General features: G+C 35.7%; 1 protein-coding gene across 10 annotated transcripts in view; it reads left to right on the forward strand.

Moving 5' to 3' along the window:
- Window positions 1-21,554, forward strand: part of ZNF385B (zinc finger protein 385B) — a 167,146-nt gene that overhangs the window by 127,321 nt on the left and 18,271 nt on the right. For all 10 annotated transcript variants that reach the window (XM_017838836.1, XM_017838860.1, XM_017838843.1 and 7 more), the window contains 2 exons: window positions 2,133-2,243; window positions 14,753-14,915. In XM_017838836.1, coding sequence (XP_017694325.1) covers window positions 2,133-2,243; window positions 14,753-14,915 — 274 coding nt within the window. The remainder of the gene's footprint in view (window positions 1-2,132; window positions 2,244-14,752; window positions 14,916-21,554) is intronic.

Here is a 21,554-nt window from a genome sequence, read left to right on the forward strand (position 1 = left end):
GTATTATAAATGTAATACTGTATATATCTATATATTTATAATACAATAAATGTATTTATTGACTGTCGTATCTATATGCTCATAAAACTTTTAATCTGCATGTATAATTGTGATATATTACGCAGGGCAATGCAATAAATGGTACAAGTCAGAAACAGAATTTTTTTTATGTTTTAAGCTTTTAAACTTTGGACTGTCGCTATATTCTAGAAACAGAGGAAAAATAAAACAAGGATATTTATTTTAGGTTTTTCTTAGGTTTATCACATTCATTGTAGCAACACTGCATCATTTAAAAATGCAGTAGTTTATTTTAGATGAGGTGCTTTTACTTCTGTAATTGTCTTAATATGGTACCCCTGTGGCAGTGAAATACACTATTTAATGGCAAAAGCTGATAAAATTTAAACCACCTCTCCAGAAAATTTGCTACTAATGCCATTTACGAAGTCATGCATTTGATTTAAAATGAATTCAACAAGAAACCTATGTAGCCATCATCAAAAAAAATTAAGCGTTTAATGCTAGGTAATAGATTCAGAGAATGTTTTCTTTGGCAGATACAGTGTAATATGTTTTTCTTGTATTTGTTTGTGTGTGTGTGTGCATATATGCGAAGAAAATCCTCATTAGTGCAAGCTTCTCTGGAAGCTTAAAATTTGTACTAAGGAGAAATTACAATCTTCATCCTGATGTTTGGAAAGTCTGGAAGCAGCTAATTTACTGTTCTAATTCTTTAATGAATCAGTTGCTTTAACTTTTGTCTATTACTTTTGTAAATCAGTTTAGCATCAAGTATGTGATGTGTACCACCTGAGATTAAACATCCAGGTTTGGTTTCTTCAAATAGTACTGTAAAGGAAAAAAAACCCATCACTGTGACTACAAAGGAAACTTTAAAAAAATGTAACTTTTTAGCAAATCAAACTATTTTCTCCTGAGCTGGTTTTAAAACAAAATGGTGAATGAGCATCCATCTTATGTTATAAACTGCCATTTTTTGCCCTCTCCAGGATCCATTTCTCATCTTAGATAAGGATGGAGGACCACATCTGCACAGATGCTCATAGGATAACTTGGGTTGGAAGAGATCTCAGAGGTCATCTGGTCCAACCTCCTGCTCAGAGCAGGATCAGTCGTTAGACCAGAGCAGATACTTTGGGTTTTTTTAATTAGAAAAATAAATTTGAATATTTTTGCATCAGGAAATTAATTTTAATCTGTATTCATGTCACATCAGGAAGAATGACAAATTATGATTAATTGAGGCCTCGACACACTCTGTTTTCTGAACATCCTGTGTTATTCCCCAGCTCCTGCAGTGTTAACAGCAGAGTACTCTGTGATCCTGAGGATATTCTAAACTGGTGACCAACAGGTATTTAGCAAAGATGTAATCAGTTCTGAGTTCCTGAAAAGGTTCAGTCAAATTTAGGATTAATATATTCAGGTTTTCACTTATCTCACATTTTTCGGAGTGTTGAAATGTTTTCTGAAGCTTGGTAGCTTTCCTGGTACAGACACTCGCTACATGTTCTTCTGAACCTAAACGTTCCCATGGGCTCCATCACTCATCAGTTCTGCATGGAAATGTTTGGGGATTGCAGCCTCTTTTCCCAGCAAGTGGTATTTCTAATGGAGACTGCCAAGGACCTCCTCTCACAAAAATGTCTCCAGGAGAGAATATTTTACCAAACAAGTGCTAATATTTGTCGTTGAAGGAAAAACAAGTAGAAATAAATGACAGTGACTTGTCAGGGTGCAAAAGTGGTTTCTGTTATGTGTCACTTGGATCATCAGATGACGGGAGAGGGCTTTCAGGAGGCTTTTTGCAATTCAGATGTGGTAGTGGGGCCCTGCAGCACAGAGGATGTGCAGGTTTGGGGAAGGAACTATTTAGTAGCCTGGGGATGGCAGCAACAATGAAGTTGCCTTTTCTTCATAAGCTCTGGTGTGCTACCGATTCCCTAACCTGTGTTAAATCTAATTTTTATGAGGGCTGGAATCTTGTTTCTCCTGTTTATCTCAAAAAAAGAAAAGAAAAATCTTCCAGCAGAAAGTTGTGGGGTTTTTTTCTTCTGTACTGTTTATTGTCCTGAAAAGTTGTAAATTGATTATTGTTTGTTCTCCAGATGGATCCTGTGCAAAAAGCAGTCATAAACCATACATTTGGAGTGTCCATTCCCCCAAAGAAGAAACAAGTCATTTCTTGTAATGTCTGCCAGCTTCGCTTTAACTCTGATGTAAGTATGGCCTATTTTCTTTTTTTTTGTTTAGTACATTAGGTATAATTAATCTAAACTTCTTTTTTCTGAAATAAATCATTCCAGTTCTGTCTACATTCTGCTCAGCCTGCTGGGTTAGTATTTTGTTCACTCAGAGGTGGAAGTCCATAGAGGACGAACTCTTGATTTTCTTGCGTAGGTCTGCCTTGATATCCAGTTTCCTGTCCATTGATGGTAGACCATTTGATGATGCAGTAACCTTCAAGAGGTATTGCAAATAGAAATGCTTGTTTGCTTGGGTTTTTTTAAAAAAGGAGATGAAGCAGACAGAAAAGCTTCCCCATGAGTTCTCCATGTCATATTTGCCCTTCTTCCAAAAGAAACAGCTTTTTCTTGTTGTTCATACATCCTTGGTGATATGTCTTTAGATTTCTTAATAAATTCACTCTTCCAATAACTTTCATTTGTAACAAATATGAACACTTCTTGCTGTCTTCTTGAGTATGATAAAGTTCAAGGAAACTGTTTTCTGAAGTTTAATTTAAAAAAAAAGCATTGCCAAAGAGTACCTTGAGTGATATGTTTAAAAAATATATACCCAATTAATGTTTTTCCTGAATGGCTTGAAAATTAAAGAAATTCAGGAAAACTATGTATAAGAAAATTATGAGCTTTGACACTCTAAGAATATGTACTTTTCTGTTATAATTTCAGTCTCAGAATTAGTTTGCAGACACCTCCTCAAAACCTTCAAGATCTTGGTGCTCCCAGAGATTTACAGTAAAGCACCCATGCCTATTACCCTGTTTTTCTCTGCCTTTAACATCCCACTTTGAAAAGTGTCTTGTAAAGTGTTTTTCCCAGTTTGGCTTTCTTGTCTAGGCTGGTACGGATTTTGAAGCAGTGCTATGTTAGCTTCAAATTGATTTCTAAATTTGTCATCTTTTGACAAGCTTATTAAACTTTCTTTGAAGTGGCAATATGTGCTTAGTTAACTGATCTCAAAAGTCATTATTTTAAATTTAGTTGCCTTTCTTCTTTAAGGTTAAGATTTAAGGGGGAAAAAAAAATCTTTCTGCTCTTATACTTGGTCCAAATATCTACTTTTACTGATTAAATCAAGGAAGCAATAAAAGTTTTTAAAGTTTCCTAGGACTTCCTGGATCTGAATCTTGCTCCTGAGCTGTACGTTACTCCATCACCAGGGAGGCAGTTCAGCCTGTCCCTGCTCTTCCCTCTCCTCATGAGGTCCGGATCCCTCTGGTGATGGGTCCTGACCCTAGAGGAGTCACTCTGTCTGCACTGACATTCAGGTGGACAAACAGCACTTCAGGCAGACAAACTGAATCACACCTGAGTGACTTGAAATAAACAAACAAAGAAATACAGCTGAAATGTTATAGCATTTCATGCATCTGTCAACCAAGCAATTTTTCCTATCTAGCCTTACAAAGTAGAACAAAGAGTGCATATCATATTCTGCTTTCATAGTGGCACCACAAAAGCACAGCCAATTTTAGGCACGTTGCTTCTTCTGGGCCTGGTATATTCAATATGGTGTCATGCTCTTTCTAAATGCGATCAATATACTCAGTTACAGTTGCTAGAAAATATCATCATCCTTTTGTAATGAATAGTTTTTAAGAAAGGATGAAGCACTATGACTGTGCTGAAATGCAGCTCCTTACTTTCCACAGCAGTTTAGTTTACCAGAACATTATTAAACAACATGGAAATTTGGTTTTAGAATGTGCGAAGGTTATAGCAGTGTTACTAATACCAGAAGATACCTAAATATAAATGTAAGTTTCACAAATATTTCATAACCACAATGTACAGGAATATTTGAAAAAATGAATCTTCACAGTGTAGCACTTCTATTATAAAAGCTATCTAGCCATTCATTGGATTATTCAGCCTCTCCTGAGTAGCTTTTTATAAGATTTTAAATCTTTCATCCAGGTTCAGTCATTTGACCTTAACAATTATTTATATGAGCACATGTTGCCTTTTCTGAGAGAGTGAGATCTTATTTTATTTGGATATTATTCTCACCTATATACACAGACACACATACCCCATAATCTGCACTGTTATAATTTGACTGAGGTAATACTCATAGGGTTTCAACTAAGCTCTGCAGACCCTTTTAGTTCTTTCTTAGCTTGTTAAAACTTCTTCACACAAACAAAAATGTGAACTCTTTGCTTGTATTTTTCTTTTTGGTCCCTTTATAGTGTGAAATTATGCTTAGTGGGTGAAATGGCCTTTACAATCCATCCTGTGTTTGCTGACTGGGGAAAAAGGAGGTCAGCTATGTGTGAACCTTGTAATTGCTGAACCTTTCAGAGAATCAGTTCTATGATGTGACATCTTAAGAATGTCACAAAGTTATTGAATGCCTTTTGAGTGGCATCAAATTGTCTTAACTTGCATTAAAGCTTCAACATAGCACATTGCAGAATGAGATTTGTAGTACAGCCACTTTACACTTGTAGTTTCTTCTAGCTCTACAAGGCTGACATACTCTTTGTTGATGATAGGCATTTCATTTCTTTGAACTTTCTTTGACCTAAATTATGCAAGTAAATTAAATAAAAATGACAAAAATAAGTAGTTTTGGTGATTTTTTTTTTTTACTTTTGTTCTCCCAAATGAATTTCATTTTCATGGTGTTTGAGGACTCTGACCTCATTCTAGTACTATTTTATGTATTGCATGAGTAGCATACAGACCAGTGGATATTCATTGGTGAGAATAAAATTGGTTTCTTTGCCTGCAATCTTTTCCTTGTGCTATGGACAGTCACTGATCTGGATCAATAGACAAAAAAAAAAAATCAGACGAGTCAATTTATATTTGTCAAACCTCCCTCTAAATTAATGCAGTAAGTTGCAAAGGTTTCAGGTTTCTTTTGCTTATGTTTAGCTCTGCAGGTTTAGCCTTAGTGAGTGTATTCTGCCATCAGATTTGGAGGCAGGGATCTACAGCTATCTGCAGGAAGAGAAAGTCTGATATCGGGGTGGAAGGAAATTTTAAAATAGGTTTCCTTGAATGTGGGAGTAACTCATTGAAGTGATACCTCCTATATTTTGAGAAATTAGGTTGCTAGGATGATGCCATTTTTTTTCTACCATATTATAATTTGAACAGTGTTTCCTAACTGTTTCCTCCAAGTCTTCTGTACTTTAAAAACAATTTTTAGAAGTACAACATGAGGAAAACCTTTGTCTACAGATCCCAAATTTGGTCTAGTTTTAGGCTGATATGTCTAGCCTTTTCCAAAAAAGAAGTGATGGCTTTTGACTCATACTCCCAGACGTTCACTGTCACACTCTGTTCTTTTCTAAAGTTTTTTATCTGCAATTTGGTCAAGTTGTATTTTTCTGCTAATAAATTCTGGCACAGCTAGCTTGAGCACCCCTTCCTATCTCAACTCTCAAAGAAACTGTAGTATAGTGTAGTACAGTATAGTATAGATGATCCAAAGTCTTGAGAAACAGAAAAATAAAATGCCATCTCTGTGAAGTAAAACCAAACTAAAGTTGTCCTTATAACCTGCATAAATTGTTTCTTTTTCTTACTCCTTTTGTTATTAATGTTTTTGCTGTTACTGTTCATTTTCTGATCTCATTGATGTTTCCAGTAAATAGTTCTTATCTCAACCCGTGATCTCTGCCTTTTATGCCTTCAGTGCGAGGGGGGAGGGGAAGCGGCACATGGTTTTAGCCAGAGTAGTAAATTGGGGAATACCATTTGTAGACCACAACAGGGAATTTGCTGAATCCTAATGGTATCACTAAGAGGGTCCAGTAGCAAGAGGACAAGGCGAAGAATGGCTGGTTTCTATCCCATATAGACTCTTTCTCTTGGCTTGTTCTTTCTCATTCCTTCTGGCCACTAGATAAATATGGAGCATTTTCAGCTGCTGCTGTGTTGCAACAAGTCTTCCAGCAGCTGTGGAGCTTTGGTCAGACTGTCCCAGAGATGTCTGTTCTGTTATGGCATCTGACACTGTAGCTTGCAGCCATAAGAGAAGAGTGAGTTTTGGTTGCAAGGATACCTGTTTGGCTTCTGCAGAATCGCTCTTTTCTCTGTATCTATGAATCATCATCTTGTGTTCAAGTAGTTTCTCTGCTTTTCTCCCTCATTATTTATATTTTATTGTTTACTGTGGAGGTTTTTGGGGTTGTTTAGCCTGGAGAAAAGGAGGCTTAGGGGAGACCTTATCTCATATCTCTATGCCTGCCTGGAAGAAAGTTGTAACAAGGTGAGTGTCAGTCTCTTCTCCCATGTAGCAAGCAACAGAATGAGAGAAAATGGCCCTGAGTTGTGCCAGAGGAGGCTTAGATTGGATATTAGGAAAAAGTTTTTCACCGAAGGTTTTCAAACATTGAAACAGACTGCCTAGGGAAGTAGTAGAGTCACTATCCCTGAAGGTATGTAAAAGATGTGTAGATGTGGGGCTTAAGGACATTTTAGTGGTGAACATGGAAGTGCAGAGTTAACGATTGAACTCAATCTTAGACGTCCTTTCCAACCCAAATGATTCTGTGATTCTATTGATAGTCCACAGTTTTTGGAGCTTGGGCACTAGACAATGATGTCAGTGCTAAACCAGTCCCTTTTCTCATCAGACAGACTTCTCTATAGTCCAAACATGCAAATATATTATGCCAACAGTCCATATGTGTTATTGTTCTGATTTTTGGTAGTCGGGTTGTTTTGAAAACAGATTTTGTCGTCTGTTGATCATGTCTAAAATAAGTATCTGCTTCCTTCTGCATGCTTTTTGTTTCTTGTAGAAAGGTCTTTGACTGGTAGGGCCTGGTAGGTATCATCTTGTTAATAGGATGTAATTTGATTGAAATAAACTTGTGTTTGCACAGTGTGTTGCTCTGTGGTTAAAGACCACAAGTCAATTCTGCTTTTGGTGTCACTTGCATAGACTCAAAAATCAAGAGAGAACACCTTGTAGGCAGATAAGAAAATGAAGATGTAACAGTTTGGCATTAAGAGATGCTGAAGGTCATCTTATTGTTGAATGCATTTAAAGCTAATAAAAATGATGTGATGATAGACCATCATTTTAAAAAGCCAGAAGGCAAATTTTTGAAGTTTAGGCAAATATTACAAAAAGTTGACTTTGCAAATTTCAATGAATCACTCATGCTGTCAAAAAGATAAACAAAATAATCAATAGCATCAAATAAAAATCTACAGAACTGTCATTGTCTTTTGTCAAACATTTTACATTTTCCTTATAAATAAGACTATATTGATTCTTTGGGTATGGAGGGTAGTGAAGCAGAGAGGAGGTAATTAAAAGCATAAATCTCAGGAACTTGTGAAGGTAATTTTCTGTTTTGTAGACAGAACTGACAAAATGATGAAAGTTGTTAGCTCCAACATGACAGAAATATTGCATGATTATAGAGTACAGGGTTATAACATGATGAAAGTTCTGTTCAAATAACAGCTATTTAACAGAGCTTTTAACTAAGTTTGATAAGGTATTTAAAATATGAGTCGACTTCTTACAACATGGCTGATCTTCACAGTTTTTTGGTTTTTCTATGTTCATTTCAATTGTAATCCGCCTTGCTATTTTGAGCAATTAGTTTTTAGAAATTCATAAGGACTGAATTGAAAAAATAATGCATAGCTTTGGTGTAAAAAATGTATGAAGATTTTGCAGATTTCTTCAATTACATCTATTATTAATAAGAAATTAGATATAACTATATTTTTCAACACTACTTCCTAATTTATAATTTCATGTAATTTTTATTGGAGTTATGATTCTAGTCTAAATTCTTCTTAATTTATACAGTCAAATAAATATGCATACTCTTACAGGATGGTTCTAACAGGTAAACTATGTAATCAAATATTTGGAAGATATCTTACTATTAAGAAAGGGAGCTTTATAGTTTAAGATCTACTGTGAATATAAATGCTAATAGGTTATAAGTATAAATACCTCTCTGTTCTTCCTATCTTGCACACTTAGTTACTTTCTCTAACCGGACCACTGCTATTGTAATCGGCTTGATGTATAAAAGTGGGCAGGAACACAGGTGTTGAGAGGTGATCTTTCTACAGTTATGACTATATTTATGACATGATATTTTTTTAGCTGGAATTTATGTAAAACTTTTTTATGGTATGCAGGAAAAATTAATCTTTATAGTTACTCCGTTACAGAATAGAAGTTTTCAGGATTATTATATCTGTTCAGTCTTTCAGTTGTAAATTTTCTATGTGGTTGAACTCTTACTGGGAGAAGCTTTTGTGGTATTTTCAACAAAATATTTTTCATTAGAGAGCACCTCTGTATTAACACCAAATGAATTTATTATTTGAGATAGAATCATAGAATCTACGATTAAGATTGGGGAAGACCTCTAAGATAATCAAGTCCAACCATTAACCCAGCACCACCGTGTTCATCACTAAGCCATATCCCCAAGTGCCACACCCAGATGGTTTTTTAATGCTTCCAGGGATAGTTCTGCCACTTCACTAAGCAGCATGTTAGAGATACAATTGCTTTTGAGAATACTTCCCATCCAGGGTGGAATTCCTGCTTTAAAAAGTTGCAGTATCAAATGAGAAGGAATAGGAGCTACAGGCCACCATGTTCACTTCCATTTAGTTGTGGCACTCACCTCGCATTGCACTGCTTAGGGCATGAACCCAGATTTCCCACGTGGATACTTCAAATTGTCCCTTTATTTCTGTGCTTCTCCTTCTTAATGCCATGCAGCTCTACATATATTTAATTTTATATGTTAATTGCCAGACTGAATAATGTGGTACCAGATTCAAACATTTAGCCAAAGAGTTGATGTTACAATTGTTTGATTTCCATGAAGACCCATTGAAGGGCTACTTCAGTTGATCTTGAAGAAACCTGTAAAAAATCTTGGTCTCGCACACATATGCACTGAACCTTTAGACTTAGTCAAGCCTTGCATAGGTTAATATTTCATCTCTTTGTATAGTAATAAATTCAGCTAATTAGACATTCACAAACCAAGTAAATTCTAAAACTCAGTCACTTGTCAACTGTCAAAATGAATAGTGCTGGTTTCAAATACACTGTCAGTCATCGCTCCTGACAGGGGTAATATTCTGATATCCTTTGTACTACAAAATAAAGTCTGGCCTTTATTTCAAAGTTTTATTAAAGGTAGTACCTCTATCAATGAATCCATATGATCTGTATGTTTCCTGGTTATCTGTGTCTATCTAAATATGCATATCTATACGTATATTTAACTTTAGGCAGAGTAAAGCTACTGAGGTTATTTTAAGCATTATAATATGCTAACAATATGCACATTTGTTTTCAAAACCACATTTACATGTAGAAGATGATTTGAATTGCTGATCTCTTATTAGATGCGCTCTAATATATAAGGTTATTGTATATGTATTATATGTAGTCTCAGAGTTTAACATCCTGATTATTAGATTTTAAACTTAATAATTTGTAGTTGAAAGTAGCAATTAAATTAAGATTTTAAATAAAATACAAAATTTGGATCGTTTTTAAGAGTGGAAAAAATTATCCTTTCTTACAACCAAGTCATTAATCCTTATAACCTAGAGGCTTTCTTAAAAATTTAAAAAAAAAAAAGTTCATAAGCTTTGATTGATGGGGGTTTTTAATTAATACTAAAAGACTAGGAATGGAACTAAAAATCTAGTTTGCTTAAAGAGAGAATGGGAGTCCTGCCATCATTTTAAGGTGTAGAAATTTGAAAAATTATGGGAGAAAATTGCATAATTATCTGTCTGTCAATTATATTATTATTTGCAACTTAATTAAAATACAGCTTTTCATGATCTAACAAAGATGTAGAATATTTTTAGTGTAATAAAATATTCATCCTGTTGATCAAAAAATACTGCCAGACAAATGCATGAACACTTGTGTGGAATTTGGCCTGTCAGTACAAAGATATTTTTTGCATTCTGATACACAGTGTCACATTTATAGCAGTTTAAAGCTTTTCCTGTTCATTGAATCTTAGTAGTCAGTACTTGACAACTTTCTGGGCTGCCTAATAAGTGAGGGGTTTCTATTTTAAAATGTGCAATGTATGTGTATCAAGTTAGTAGACCACAGTCAGTTTTAGAACCACGTGGAGATAAGATTTTCCTTTCAGTTGGTGAGTTCTTTCGTAGAAATATTTTATTTCACTTTTTCAAAAGTGTCCTCCTTAATGAAGTATGCATTTTGTTTAAAAATTTTAATAATGTTAGTTCAATTATGGCATTTAATGTTGACTATATAAGCAACAAATTTAACTTAATATTTTTGAAATAAAAAAATAAATATTTAAATAATATTGATTTGTGGGAGAGTTAAATTATTTTACTGTAGGGTGTATTAAACCCTACAGTAAATGCAGCCATATACACTGGAATAAAGTATTGCACCATTAAAATCATAGTACATGAGTACAGAGAGATTTCTTCATTTTGGCTTTTCCTAACCTTTTAATTTTCTCAAATATTGTTTTGCTGATACAGAATTTGCATGCATTAGTTGTACTTAATGATGATCAAAAAGTACATTCAGTGTCCATTTAAAATATTGCATCCCTAAGAGATTTAATTTCATTTTAGATTTTATTGGGGTTTTATATTAAAACTGGTAAATTATTTTTTATGCACATGACTTTTGAACCCTATGTGTACAGAACTTCCCCTGGACTATCAGGGCAAATGAAAATAAATGTTCAGCTTCTTGCCTTAACTAAAAGTGAAAATTTTATATGTCATAGCTTATTTCAAAGATATGTTTAGTATTTCAATGATGTATTCTACGAAGTTCATAAACTGTGCTCTATTGCTGTATTTGTGTCACCAGTAAGTTTTAAGGAGGACTTGGAACAAGTATCATAAAATATTCTGAGTTGGAAGGGACCCCCAAAGATCATCAAAGTCTGACTCTTAGGTGGATGGTTTGAACCTTGGTGTTATTAGTACTAGTCTCTAACCAACTGAGCTAATATCAGGGTCAAATATGTTTGCCTTTAATGTGGTACTTGTGCAAATATTTTATGAAATTAGGGTTAGTAATGATCAGGAAATTAATAATCAGAACAGTTGGTACCAGTAATAACCAGAACTTACATTCTAATTTCAGATTTCCTTGGCTGCCCTGTTTTATTTTGCTTCCTGTGACTCCACAAAACTGCAAAGGCTTATGTAATGCAGGGACACTGCATTTCAGTTACCAAAAGGCAGCCGAATCAAATTATTTATCCCACCATGGATAAAAAGCAAACTCTGAACTTCAGGTGTATCTGAAAGGACTAGAAAATAGAGCTTATGTGGGTAGAAAACATTGCTTCAACACCTCGAGGGACAGTCCTCCAGCTTCATGCTTAAAAAGAGTATCTGCATTTCTACTCACAGAACAGAGATGAGTTGAAAGCACCTAAAATTCCAAGATTTAACAAAATCCAGCCCCTAGAATTGAAACTATACAAATAGTTTCAATTTCTACAAATTGCAAAAAAAAATATTATGTACTTAACTGACAAAATGAAGCAGCAAAATCATTTTCCAAAGGTAGATTTTGCATCCATAGCTACTTTCAAATCAAAACTGGACAATTGCTTTTTTTCCCTTCGAAGGCATATGGGCTAGTTTGAACAGTATTGGAAAGGGCTGGCATTTTCAAAAACCCTAGTTAGATGGTCATAGCAATACTTTTTGGCCTTATAATGTACAACTATGAATTTAAGAGATTATAATAATTACAAAACTTAAATAAAAAGTGAGTCCATTGACCATGTTTCCATGAAGCTTTGCTTGTGTTTATGGAAATCTGAATTTTAATTGTGCCTGGACTTGTTTGTTCTCAACAGGTCTCATATACACTGTATGAAGGATTGAATGAAGGGAATCAAAGACTGTAGTAGGTTATTACTGATATTGCAGGCGTTATTATTGCAAATATCAGCAGAAAGGCTTATTATCAAGGAATTGACTTACTAAGTCTTTCTCTTGAGTGCATTTATGTCTCTTACGTTATAGCTTTGGCCTCAGGCAGCATATGATCCTATCGACAGCAAACATATGCGCAGTGCATAGAGTTCAAATATTTAAAGGGACATCATCAACTTGAGGATGCTTGAGTGAAAAATCTTATACTTGGTATTACTTAAATTTAAAAGTATTGGAATGGAAAGGGTATATATACACCTCAATTTTTAGCTTCACTTTTTGTACGCTGTAATGTTTGAATAGTTTATTTAATTTTGGTGATGGAAAGCATTCCTTCCAGTGCATCATTTAGCAACAGCAAAGCCTAAGAGAAATGGACAAAACCCAGCAAAGGTGGAGAGAGACAGGGCGAGACTACTGTGCCTGCATAAGGCCCATTGACATAACAGGGCACAAACAGAACTGTGCTCCTCTGCCCACATTCAGAGCTGAAGAGGTCCAACTCAGAAGTTGACAAGTGTCCCTTTAAGTAGTGCACGTAGTACTAGTGGTATAGCTCATTAGTTGTTTCTTTATAATCCTTAAATTGTGTTTTGTATGCGTGTTAATATTTCAAAGGTTTTAAAATCAGGAAAAAGTTTAATAGTAATTGATGAGTAAACTCTACTGGTTTTGTAATAAAAGGTTTTTAAAAATATCTCAATTTCAAAGGAATTCAATGTAAAACTAATCTGGCAGCCTTTCTTACTGAATGCTTGCTAACTGAAATAAAAGTAAAGATGCAGCCGCAGCGTCACATACACTATCCTTTTGAGGAGGAAAGCACAGTGTTTCCTGGGGTGTGTAATTGCAATGAGAAGCTTTGTTGTATAAGAACTTCACTCCTCTATTTTAGCAACAGTTCTCCATCAGTTTTATAACTTGTGTGAGGACTCCAACATGCTCTCTATTCTCTTGTCCGGTCCAGCTGTTTCTACTCTTCACTTCCACTCTACCATATGATAAAGCTGTTATTACATGCTGTCCCAAGGTGACTGTATTGTAATGCCTACTTCTGCTGATCTTAAAGCAATTTTCCTCATTATGACAGCACTCTTTATGGAATTCAAGCATCTTAGTTATTCTAGTTGCTCTTTATAAAAAGCATGTGACTTGTTTCATGGCTCGCTTCATTTAACACAGTGAACTAAATAAAATAGTCCTAATCAATTAAAGAGAGAGAATCAATGTGTTTTTGCATGAATGTAGTAAAAGTTTATTTGCACTGATGTTTTTATATGCCAGGTGCCAAGATGTGGTTACATGAAGCATGCTTTCTCTGAGTTTTAATTTTAAGTAAATGACAATATTAACTTCTTTAGTTAATATATAACCTTCAATAGAGGCACCTAGTGGTATATCTGAAATAATTTTTTTTTAAACTGTGTTTGGAAATATTAATAATGCAAAACTGTTGCTGAATAGTACAGTGTTATGAAAATAGACTGTTTTGGATAGGTTTGTTTCTTACTCACTATTTGGTAAATTCATGTATTAAAAAGTCAAGAAAAACATTTAAATTCATTAGCTGAAATTTCTGAGCTCTAGAGTTCATATTAAGCATGTAGTTCCTTAGTTTTGCTCCAAACAAAGTAGTCTGATTTGTCAAGGTCACTGATTATATAGAGTCAGGAACGACAAAGGGAACTCAAAACCACAGAAAAAATGGGCATTTATTTATGTGTCTAGCTTTAGCCTAGCAACTTCAAAAACACTGACCAAGTTTCTGAAGATAGTTTTAAGACAACAGTGAAGTAAACGTTGCATCTCAGTACATATTTCTACTGCTCTGTTTGACCAGATTAAGAAGAGTACATTATATGTAAAGCACTTCAACAAAAATAAATAATAATAATTAAAACAAGCTCCTCTCCTTCCTATCCTTAAGGTTCCAATTTTCTTAGTCTTTAATAAAAAATATTTACGGCAATTTATAAAGCAATCAAGACTGATAAATATTTAGTTTTTGTGTTGTACTTGATGTTTTTTCATTTTAACCCTTCTTTCTTGAAGTCATAATTTTTCAAGTTTCAATTGCTGTTAGTGTAAAGATGAAAATATTTTATGACATTTGTACTAGATCAAACAGAAAGTAAAATGGTTTATTTAATCTTGTCACAGCATGGTACATCTTTCTAACTACAAGCAATAAAGTCTAAGGAACTTTATTTTCATGAAAATCGAGTAGCATCTTTCTGAATTGGATGTGTTTACATTTGTATAGTGCTTTAAATCTTTAAGCACCAAGGAAGACAAGAATTACATTAGGGGTGACAGAGCTTTATGTAATCTCAAAGCCTCTTTTACCAAGTTGCTGAAAACATGCAACTTTCATTAAAATCCTATTATTTGAATATATAAGAACTTACATCCAGGAAAACTGTTAGGATAAATCTATTAAAATTTTTAGGTGGAATATAATGGTGCCTACTATTGAAAGTGTCACTTTTCTGCCTTGTCATCCATTGTATTATATACAAGTACAGAAAAAAGTGAGCCTGATTTGTTCTCCTTTGTAGAGCCAGGCCGAGGCCCACTACAAAGGAAGTAAACATGCCAAGAAGGTCAAAGCACTAGAGGCAACGAAAAATAAACCCAAAGTTGGTTCTTCCAAGGACAGCGCAAAGGCTAGCCCAAGCTGCTCCACCACGCCAGTCACAGCCAACATCTCTGACAAATCAGGTCAATGAAAACTTTTTGTTCTATACATTCTTTACTTTCTCCTTTTTTTGTGTTTGTGTGAGAGAATTTGGTTGCATGATAGTGATCCGTGACTTGTCTTTTCTGAAGTATATACTGTGCTTTCTTGTACAGAATTCGTTTTGATATTATCAAAGTGCTTTTCATATCTGTGAAACATCTGGTGCCCCTGAATACTAAAGTCTATTTTAAAAAAAACTGTCAAATTTACTCTTTTAAAGTATGGATGTTGTTCATATGACAATAGTAATTGATGGATTGGGTGGAGGGTTAAGTCTGAGATGTATATATTTAGCTAAAGCTCAAGACACCTTTGTAAGAATTTTTTCTTTTCTGAAGAGGATAATATTGCTTGAATAGGGAAACACACCTACAGAAATATGAAACCTTGTGGCTTGGGTATTTTCTGACTTTCACAGCTCATTAGTGCTTCAACATCACTTCTTTTTTCTTACTCCTCCTCTCTTCCCCCTCCAGATTAGTAAACTGAGGAAGATCAGCAACACTAATAGCAGTGGAATTGCTTGAGTCTCTGCTCTGTCAGTGTTGTGCTACTGAATGAAACAGGAGAATTTCATGAACTCGCTGACAATCTGAAATACTGTTACGTAGTGTCCAGGAGAGGGCACCTAATGTGGGTTACCCAACTGTCAGTTCAATAGACTGCTGCTGAAAGATTTGCTTCTGCCTTGATAGCCATTTAATATCCTCTTCACCAGAGCTGATCTTGACTCAGGTGCCATGAGGTGAATGACACATTTTTTGACATGCACACACACACAAAAAACCTCACAAACCAACTCAAAAAAAGTATCGGTGATTATTTGTCATCCTGCATCAAAACTATCTTTGGGTCCTTAGCAATGACAATGGGTCCCAAATTTTGCCTTGATTTACCTACCAAACCACATTTTAGGTTTGAGAGAAATAACAAATCCAAGGAGCATCTTCAGGTGAACAAGCCATGCTACTATTAAACAGTAACAAGCTACCATTGATCTAAATATAAGGTGGACTGTTGAATGGAAAAAGATTTAAAATATTTCATAAGTATCTTACTCTCTGAAAAAATATCTTTGGTTAAAATAGCTTACTGCTCCAGGTATACATGGTGAGAACTCAGTCAACTGCTTAAGATATCAGTTAAAACTTTAAAGGATTTAACATCTTGAGTGTGTCTGTGATAACGTGGTTCTTTAATGCTGTCCCTCTCCTATGCCAAAGGTTGAGGTCCAAATAACAAAAATTTCATCATCTTTTTACAAACTCCATCATCTGTCTGGAGCTGTCTCTTGTTTCCTTTGCCTAACTGTGAGTTCTGAATTGAATTAATTTTTTTCTTTTTTGTACAATGTATCTAAAATCTACATTCAGTTTTTGATTAATATAACCAATCAGAAGGGGAACCTTCTCTTGATTTTTTAATTGCCGTGCTTTGACAGTGTATTGTTTTATACTATTAATTGCTCTCTACTAATTAGACAGATTACCATCTGTGTCTGTTGGATTTTACCACTGCAAGTGTTTCTACACTAAAAATTAATCACAGTGGCAGTTTAGTTAAACACTTTCTTCCCATTAGGAGAACAGTGGGATTCTCTGTGGAGAGGAGGCTCCTCAGAGCCTGTTACTGCTGTACAGGAGATTACAGATGGGATGTTTGGGAGGAGAAAAACTTGACCCTGGAACAGCAAATTCTCTGTATATGTAGGGAAAGTTGGTCACAGAGGTGGAGAATGGCTTGAAGACTGGAGGTTTTACCAGGCTGTGGACTTGAAACAAACCATAATTTTGTTCAAATGCACTTTCTCTTACAGAGGCTATTGTTCATCTATTCTTTAAGATATGTTTAGCTGCTTAACACAATGCTTATTGCAACAAGAGCAATCGTCATGTTTCTTCTGGGACTTGGTGGGATTTTGGGTTTTTTGCCTTGGAGCAAATTAACTGATGCAATTTTTTTCTGAATATTTTAATACAGCTTTCATTCTCTGAGAAATGGATTATTACAGTGTATTAACTGTTCAGGAATATTTTCATTTTCCTTAAAAGATATTTAATACTGAGAGTTTCAGTTCGTGTGTGTATTTGTAGTCTTGGTTTTTTTATTCTGATTTCCAGAGGAAATGAGACTTACAATCACATCATCTATCCTTGTCTTTGTTTTCTATGGCTCTGTCTTCACAACTTTGACTGTATTGCCTAGTGTCAAAAGAAAAGAAAAAAAAAGACATTAGGAGATTTTAATGAAGGTCCTATAAGTTTGATGAAAATTGGCACATGAGTAAAAGAGAAGCCCTAACTTATGGTCCATCCTGAACAATGCTGCAGTTTTGCTTGGCCTGCTGGCTGGCCAGGGACTCTGCCTTCAAGGCAGAGGATTTTAAAGTGTGTAAGTGTGGTGTAAGTCTGAAAAAATTGCATTAGAAGTGCATAAGATAAATGAAATTAAGGAAGAGAATTTAACTCCACCACTTGCGGAGCTGTTGTTTAGCCACTGTACTCTGGAGATTTTCTGAGACATGTTCATCAAGCAGTAAATAATTTCTGCTGTCCTTTTCTTGTGTATGGAAGAGTAGAAAGAGAAACTAAACAGAGAAGACAGTTTTAAGTTCTTGTGTTCTTTTCTATCTGCTGTACTTCCATGGGTATTAGTGCAGAATGGGTAGGAAATATTATAGTAAACTGATAAAACTACAATTATTCTCTTATTTAAATCTGCTAATAAAGAACACAACAAGCATGACTTTGATGTGCTGCCATTTTGAGTGAGGTAACGAATGATTTGGAGCTCTCCAGACATAACAGTTCTTATATATTGAAATAAAATGTCAAGTTAAGTTTGCTACAGAGCCATATGGATTCTATGGGTCAGACATAGCATGAGATCCAAAACAATTACTGGTCAGAAGTCACCACCATAGAACTTACAGAAAAAATAGTTATTAGCTCAGCTCATGTGAGGAATCCATCAAAGGCAAAACCCAGATTCATCCAGTTCTTATCTTTCAAAATTTTTGATGCAGTGGTCTCTCTACAGCTGTTTTTTTCAGCTTGAGAAATGTGACTGCTGGTAGAGCTATGAGAGTTATATTAATTTTTAAGGTCTTTTGGGATGTTTCCAGAAGAACGTCGTTTCCTGCAGACAAAAATTACCTCAGCCAAATGGAAAGGGGTGACGGTGGGACTTGATCTGAGCATGACAATGCCCACATTGTGAGAGAGTGATCTTCCCTGATAATGTTAATAATACAGTATGACTTGGAAATGGCATTTGTAAATTTGCCATTGGGAAATATGTAATGATAAAGCATTGTACAGGATTGGTACAGGTGGCTGCAACCTCAGGTAAGTGGATACTGATGGGTTGAATTGCAAAAGTTTGCATTCTAACATGGTTAGGCTACTATGTGATCTTGTTTTCCAAGTTCACAACTCTTTGCTATTTAGAAAATACTTGTTTATTGGTAATTGTAAATGCCACCATCCTATCCTGTTCACTCTGCAGATAGGAAGAAAATGCCACAGATTATGTGAAAAGGTTGTTGTTATCCCACTTCTTGTTGGGTCATCTTTGCTTGTCCTGATGAGTATTTGCAGCTTAGAGGTGGCCATAGGGGACCCTTACATAATATGTCTCCCACACAGTTTCGCAAACCACACAGGAAAAGTCTGGTGATGCCCATAAAGCAACTTCATATGCTAGAAAATCATTACTGTGACACTGCAAGCCTTTTTTGTAGCTGCTTTGAGATGTGGTTACAGAACAGCTGTGTTAAGAGCACTGGGAGCTGCTCTTTCCTCTGGGTCTGTGGTCGGTTGATCCTGGATGATGGTGCATTCTGGACCCTGGTGGGCTGGATGCCAAGTGCCCCCCAAAGCCACTCTGTCACTCCCCTCCTCAGCTGGGCAGGGGAGAGAATATAACCTAAGGTTCATGGGTTGAGCTCTGTCAAACATAAGGGAAGTTTCTAGCAGCTTCTCGCAGAAGCCACCCCTGTAGCCCTCCCACTACCAAAGCTTAGCCACACAAACTCAGTGCAGTGGCAAAGATTCCCTTCCCTCACTGTGGAAGCCCAGAATTTTCTGGATGGCTACACAGAAGTATATGTATATATATGGCATTGCTTTAGAAAAGGGCAGGGCTAATAACCAGTACATAGTGTAGTTTAGAATATTTAAAGTGTGGTTTAAATATAGCTCTAAAAATGCAATAGAAGATGGTGTCTGTGATCCCAGGTTAGCATAGTCTAGGTGCTTGCAGTGATGAGTCCTTTAGGAATGCATATAATAATAAATGGATTTAAGTATCACTGTTTACTTATCAAGCAAAGAGGAATTCTTTGATCATACTTCCAAATCAAAATAAATAATTCAAAATGAAGCAGACAGATGATGTGGTATCACCTTTTTTGCATTTTGCTTTGATATGAAAATCAGGAAGTAACTCTAACTTTTAAACTACTCAAGAGTCAAAACCATATTTCAGATTATAAAAGGTTTTTTTTTTTTTCTGTCTTTGACCGATTCACTGAATGCTCTATCTGCCCTGTGCCTCTGAAATGATAGGTATGGGCATTTCAAGTTCAGTCCTTGTTCAAATAAGAGCAGAAGGCTCTGCTTCTTGGGACTTAGTAGGTACAGATAGACCCTTTGGATGCTCTATGAAACCCCCTTTTTGTTCAGCTGGTACAGGAACAGGCAACATTACCCTCCTAACTAGGCCAAATACTAGAACCTGTTTCAAATCCTGACCCTTCAAGGCAGCTGCAACAAGCAGCACACAGAGTCATGGTGATGATATTTCATATATGGGCAGTCCTATCTTCACCTACTGTGTGTGGCAAGGATGGCAGGAAAGGGATGGGACTGGAAAGTTTTTTGCCAGCTTCTTGATCCTAAGCAGGTCCTGTAAGAGTTATTCCAATCTTTACAGCTGCATAACTAAAGCTAACGCTGTCATGCTGGAATGTGGTACAGTATCTGACACTGAGTGAGCTAGCTCATGGTTTGAAAGTAACCTAGAGATATTGATGGACCTAATAAATGCCACTTGATGTCATGTAACATATGGTAATTAGTTGGCCTATTAGACAGGACTGGCAACTCCAAGCTTTAGCAGACTTAAAAAAGTTGATCTTGAGGTCTTGTCTGTGGGTTTTAGTTCATCAAGGGCTTTCTGTGGATGTTTTGACAACAAAACTGAGTGGGTTTTCCTTTTATTCCTAAAGGAGCATGCAACATGTTGAATCACATTTGCTGGGAAAGTGTACGATGGGTTGGATTTCTCCAGCATCCCAATTGCCAATGCTGTTTATTCAACTACCAATGATATGTAATGTCCCAGGGAAGGGCTCAGTTTGTATTTCACAAGTCCACTGTCAGGACACTCCCTTAGTCATCTTGCTTTCATTGCTTATTTTAGAAAGCTTTCTGCCAATGCTTAAGTTCTAAACTTTTCCACATGCATCTCTCTAGTTGGTATCATCCTATGAATGATACCAATCTCTTAACAAAATCCCTTTTCACCTTAACATTTGTTTCCATTTGTCACTTTGTTTTCTACTCATTTTAAAGGAATGGCTTGTTTACATAGTTCTAATAAACTGTTTTTTAGATAATCCTTTAGAAGGAGCTAAGAGCCAGAAACACAGAGGTTCCACAGCTAACCTGTTGTCTTACCTGTTCTGGGAAATTCTAGGTTATTTGTCATACAGATACCATTATAAGAACTTCAAAGTTTAGGGGGTTTCTAAGGCAATTATTCTTCAATTTTTTCATTCTATATAATGTACCAAAGTCCTCCAGACCTCAAAATATGTTGTGACAAAGGTGTCAATTTTGAAGGTGGGGCAGGGATAGGGAGAGGCTCTAGGAGAGGAACACCACGAGGTGTTTGGCTTGCTATACCCAGTGTCAACATGCCCTCTTTAGAGGTTCTGTCTTATGCCCTTGAAAGATTCTTGTGCTTATGTCTAGCCTTCATCAAAAGCTACTGATGAACCTCATCAGTTCTTCACATTTTTGCTTAGATAAAGAATTCTGCTGAAGTTATACTCTATAAAATAACCATGCATCTGTGTTTATGTGTATTCAGATAGTGCCTGCTAAGCACAGGCATATTTCTGTTAGATAAAGGTATTAGTTTACGGTCAACTAAGTAGTAAATTCAATCTGAGTCAGCTACCACAGAGAGTCCTTTCAAGGGCATTTTTCATTACATGCTCTGAGGATCGTAAGTTTTGTTCCCTTTTCATTCAGTGTTTCACAGCCATATGAAGACCACTCTGTATTGCTGTCTGTTGAAACTCTGCCCCCAAAATAGAGGTAAAGTCGCAGTATAGGGTTTACTGTTTGACCACAGTGCCTTTATAGTTGATAATGTAAAATATGATTAATAAATGCTCATAAATTCACCACAGATACACTATTCCAAGTACCATATGTGTATTTACATCTGTGGCACATGTAATGCCTGTATTTGATTTAATAGTAAGTAACTTCTGGGCATTTTCTGGTAGGTAATTTCAGCAGCTGTTTCAGGAAGTTGCTGTTTGGTTTATACTCTTAGGATGAAAGGTTAGCCAGAAGAAAACTTATCAAGTCAAAGTCTATTAACAG

The sequence above is a fragment of the Lepidothrix coronata genome, unplaced genomic scaffold (assembly GCF_001604755.1).
Source record: "Lepidothrix coronata isolate B3197 unplaced genomic scaffold, Lepidothrix_coronata-1.0 Scaffold7, whole genome shotgun sequence".
Classification (NCBI taxonomy): Eukaryota; Metazoa; Chordata; class Aves; order Passeriformes; family Pipridae; genus Lepidothrix; species Lepidothrix coronata.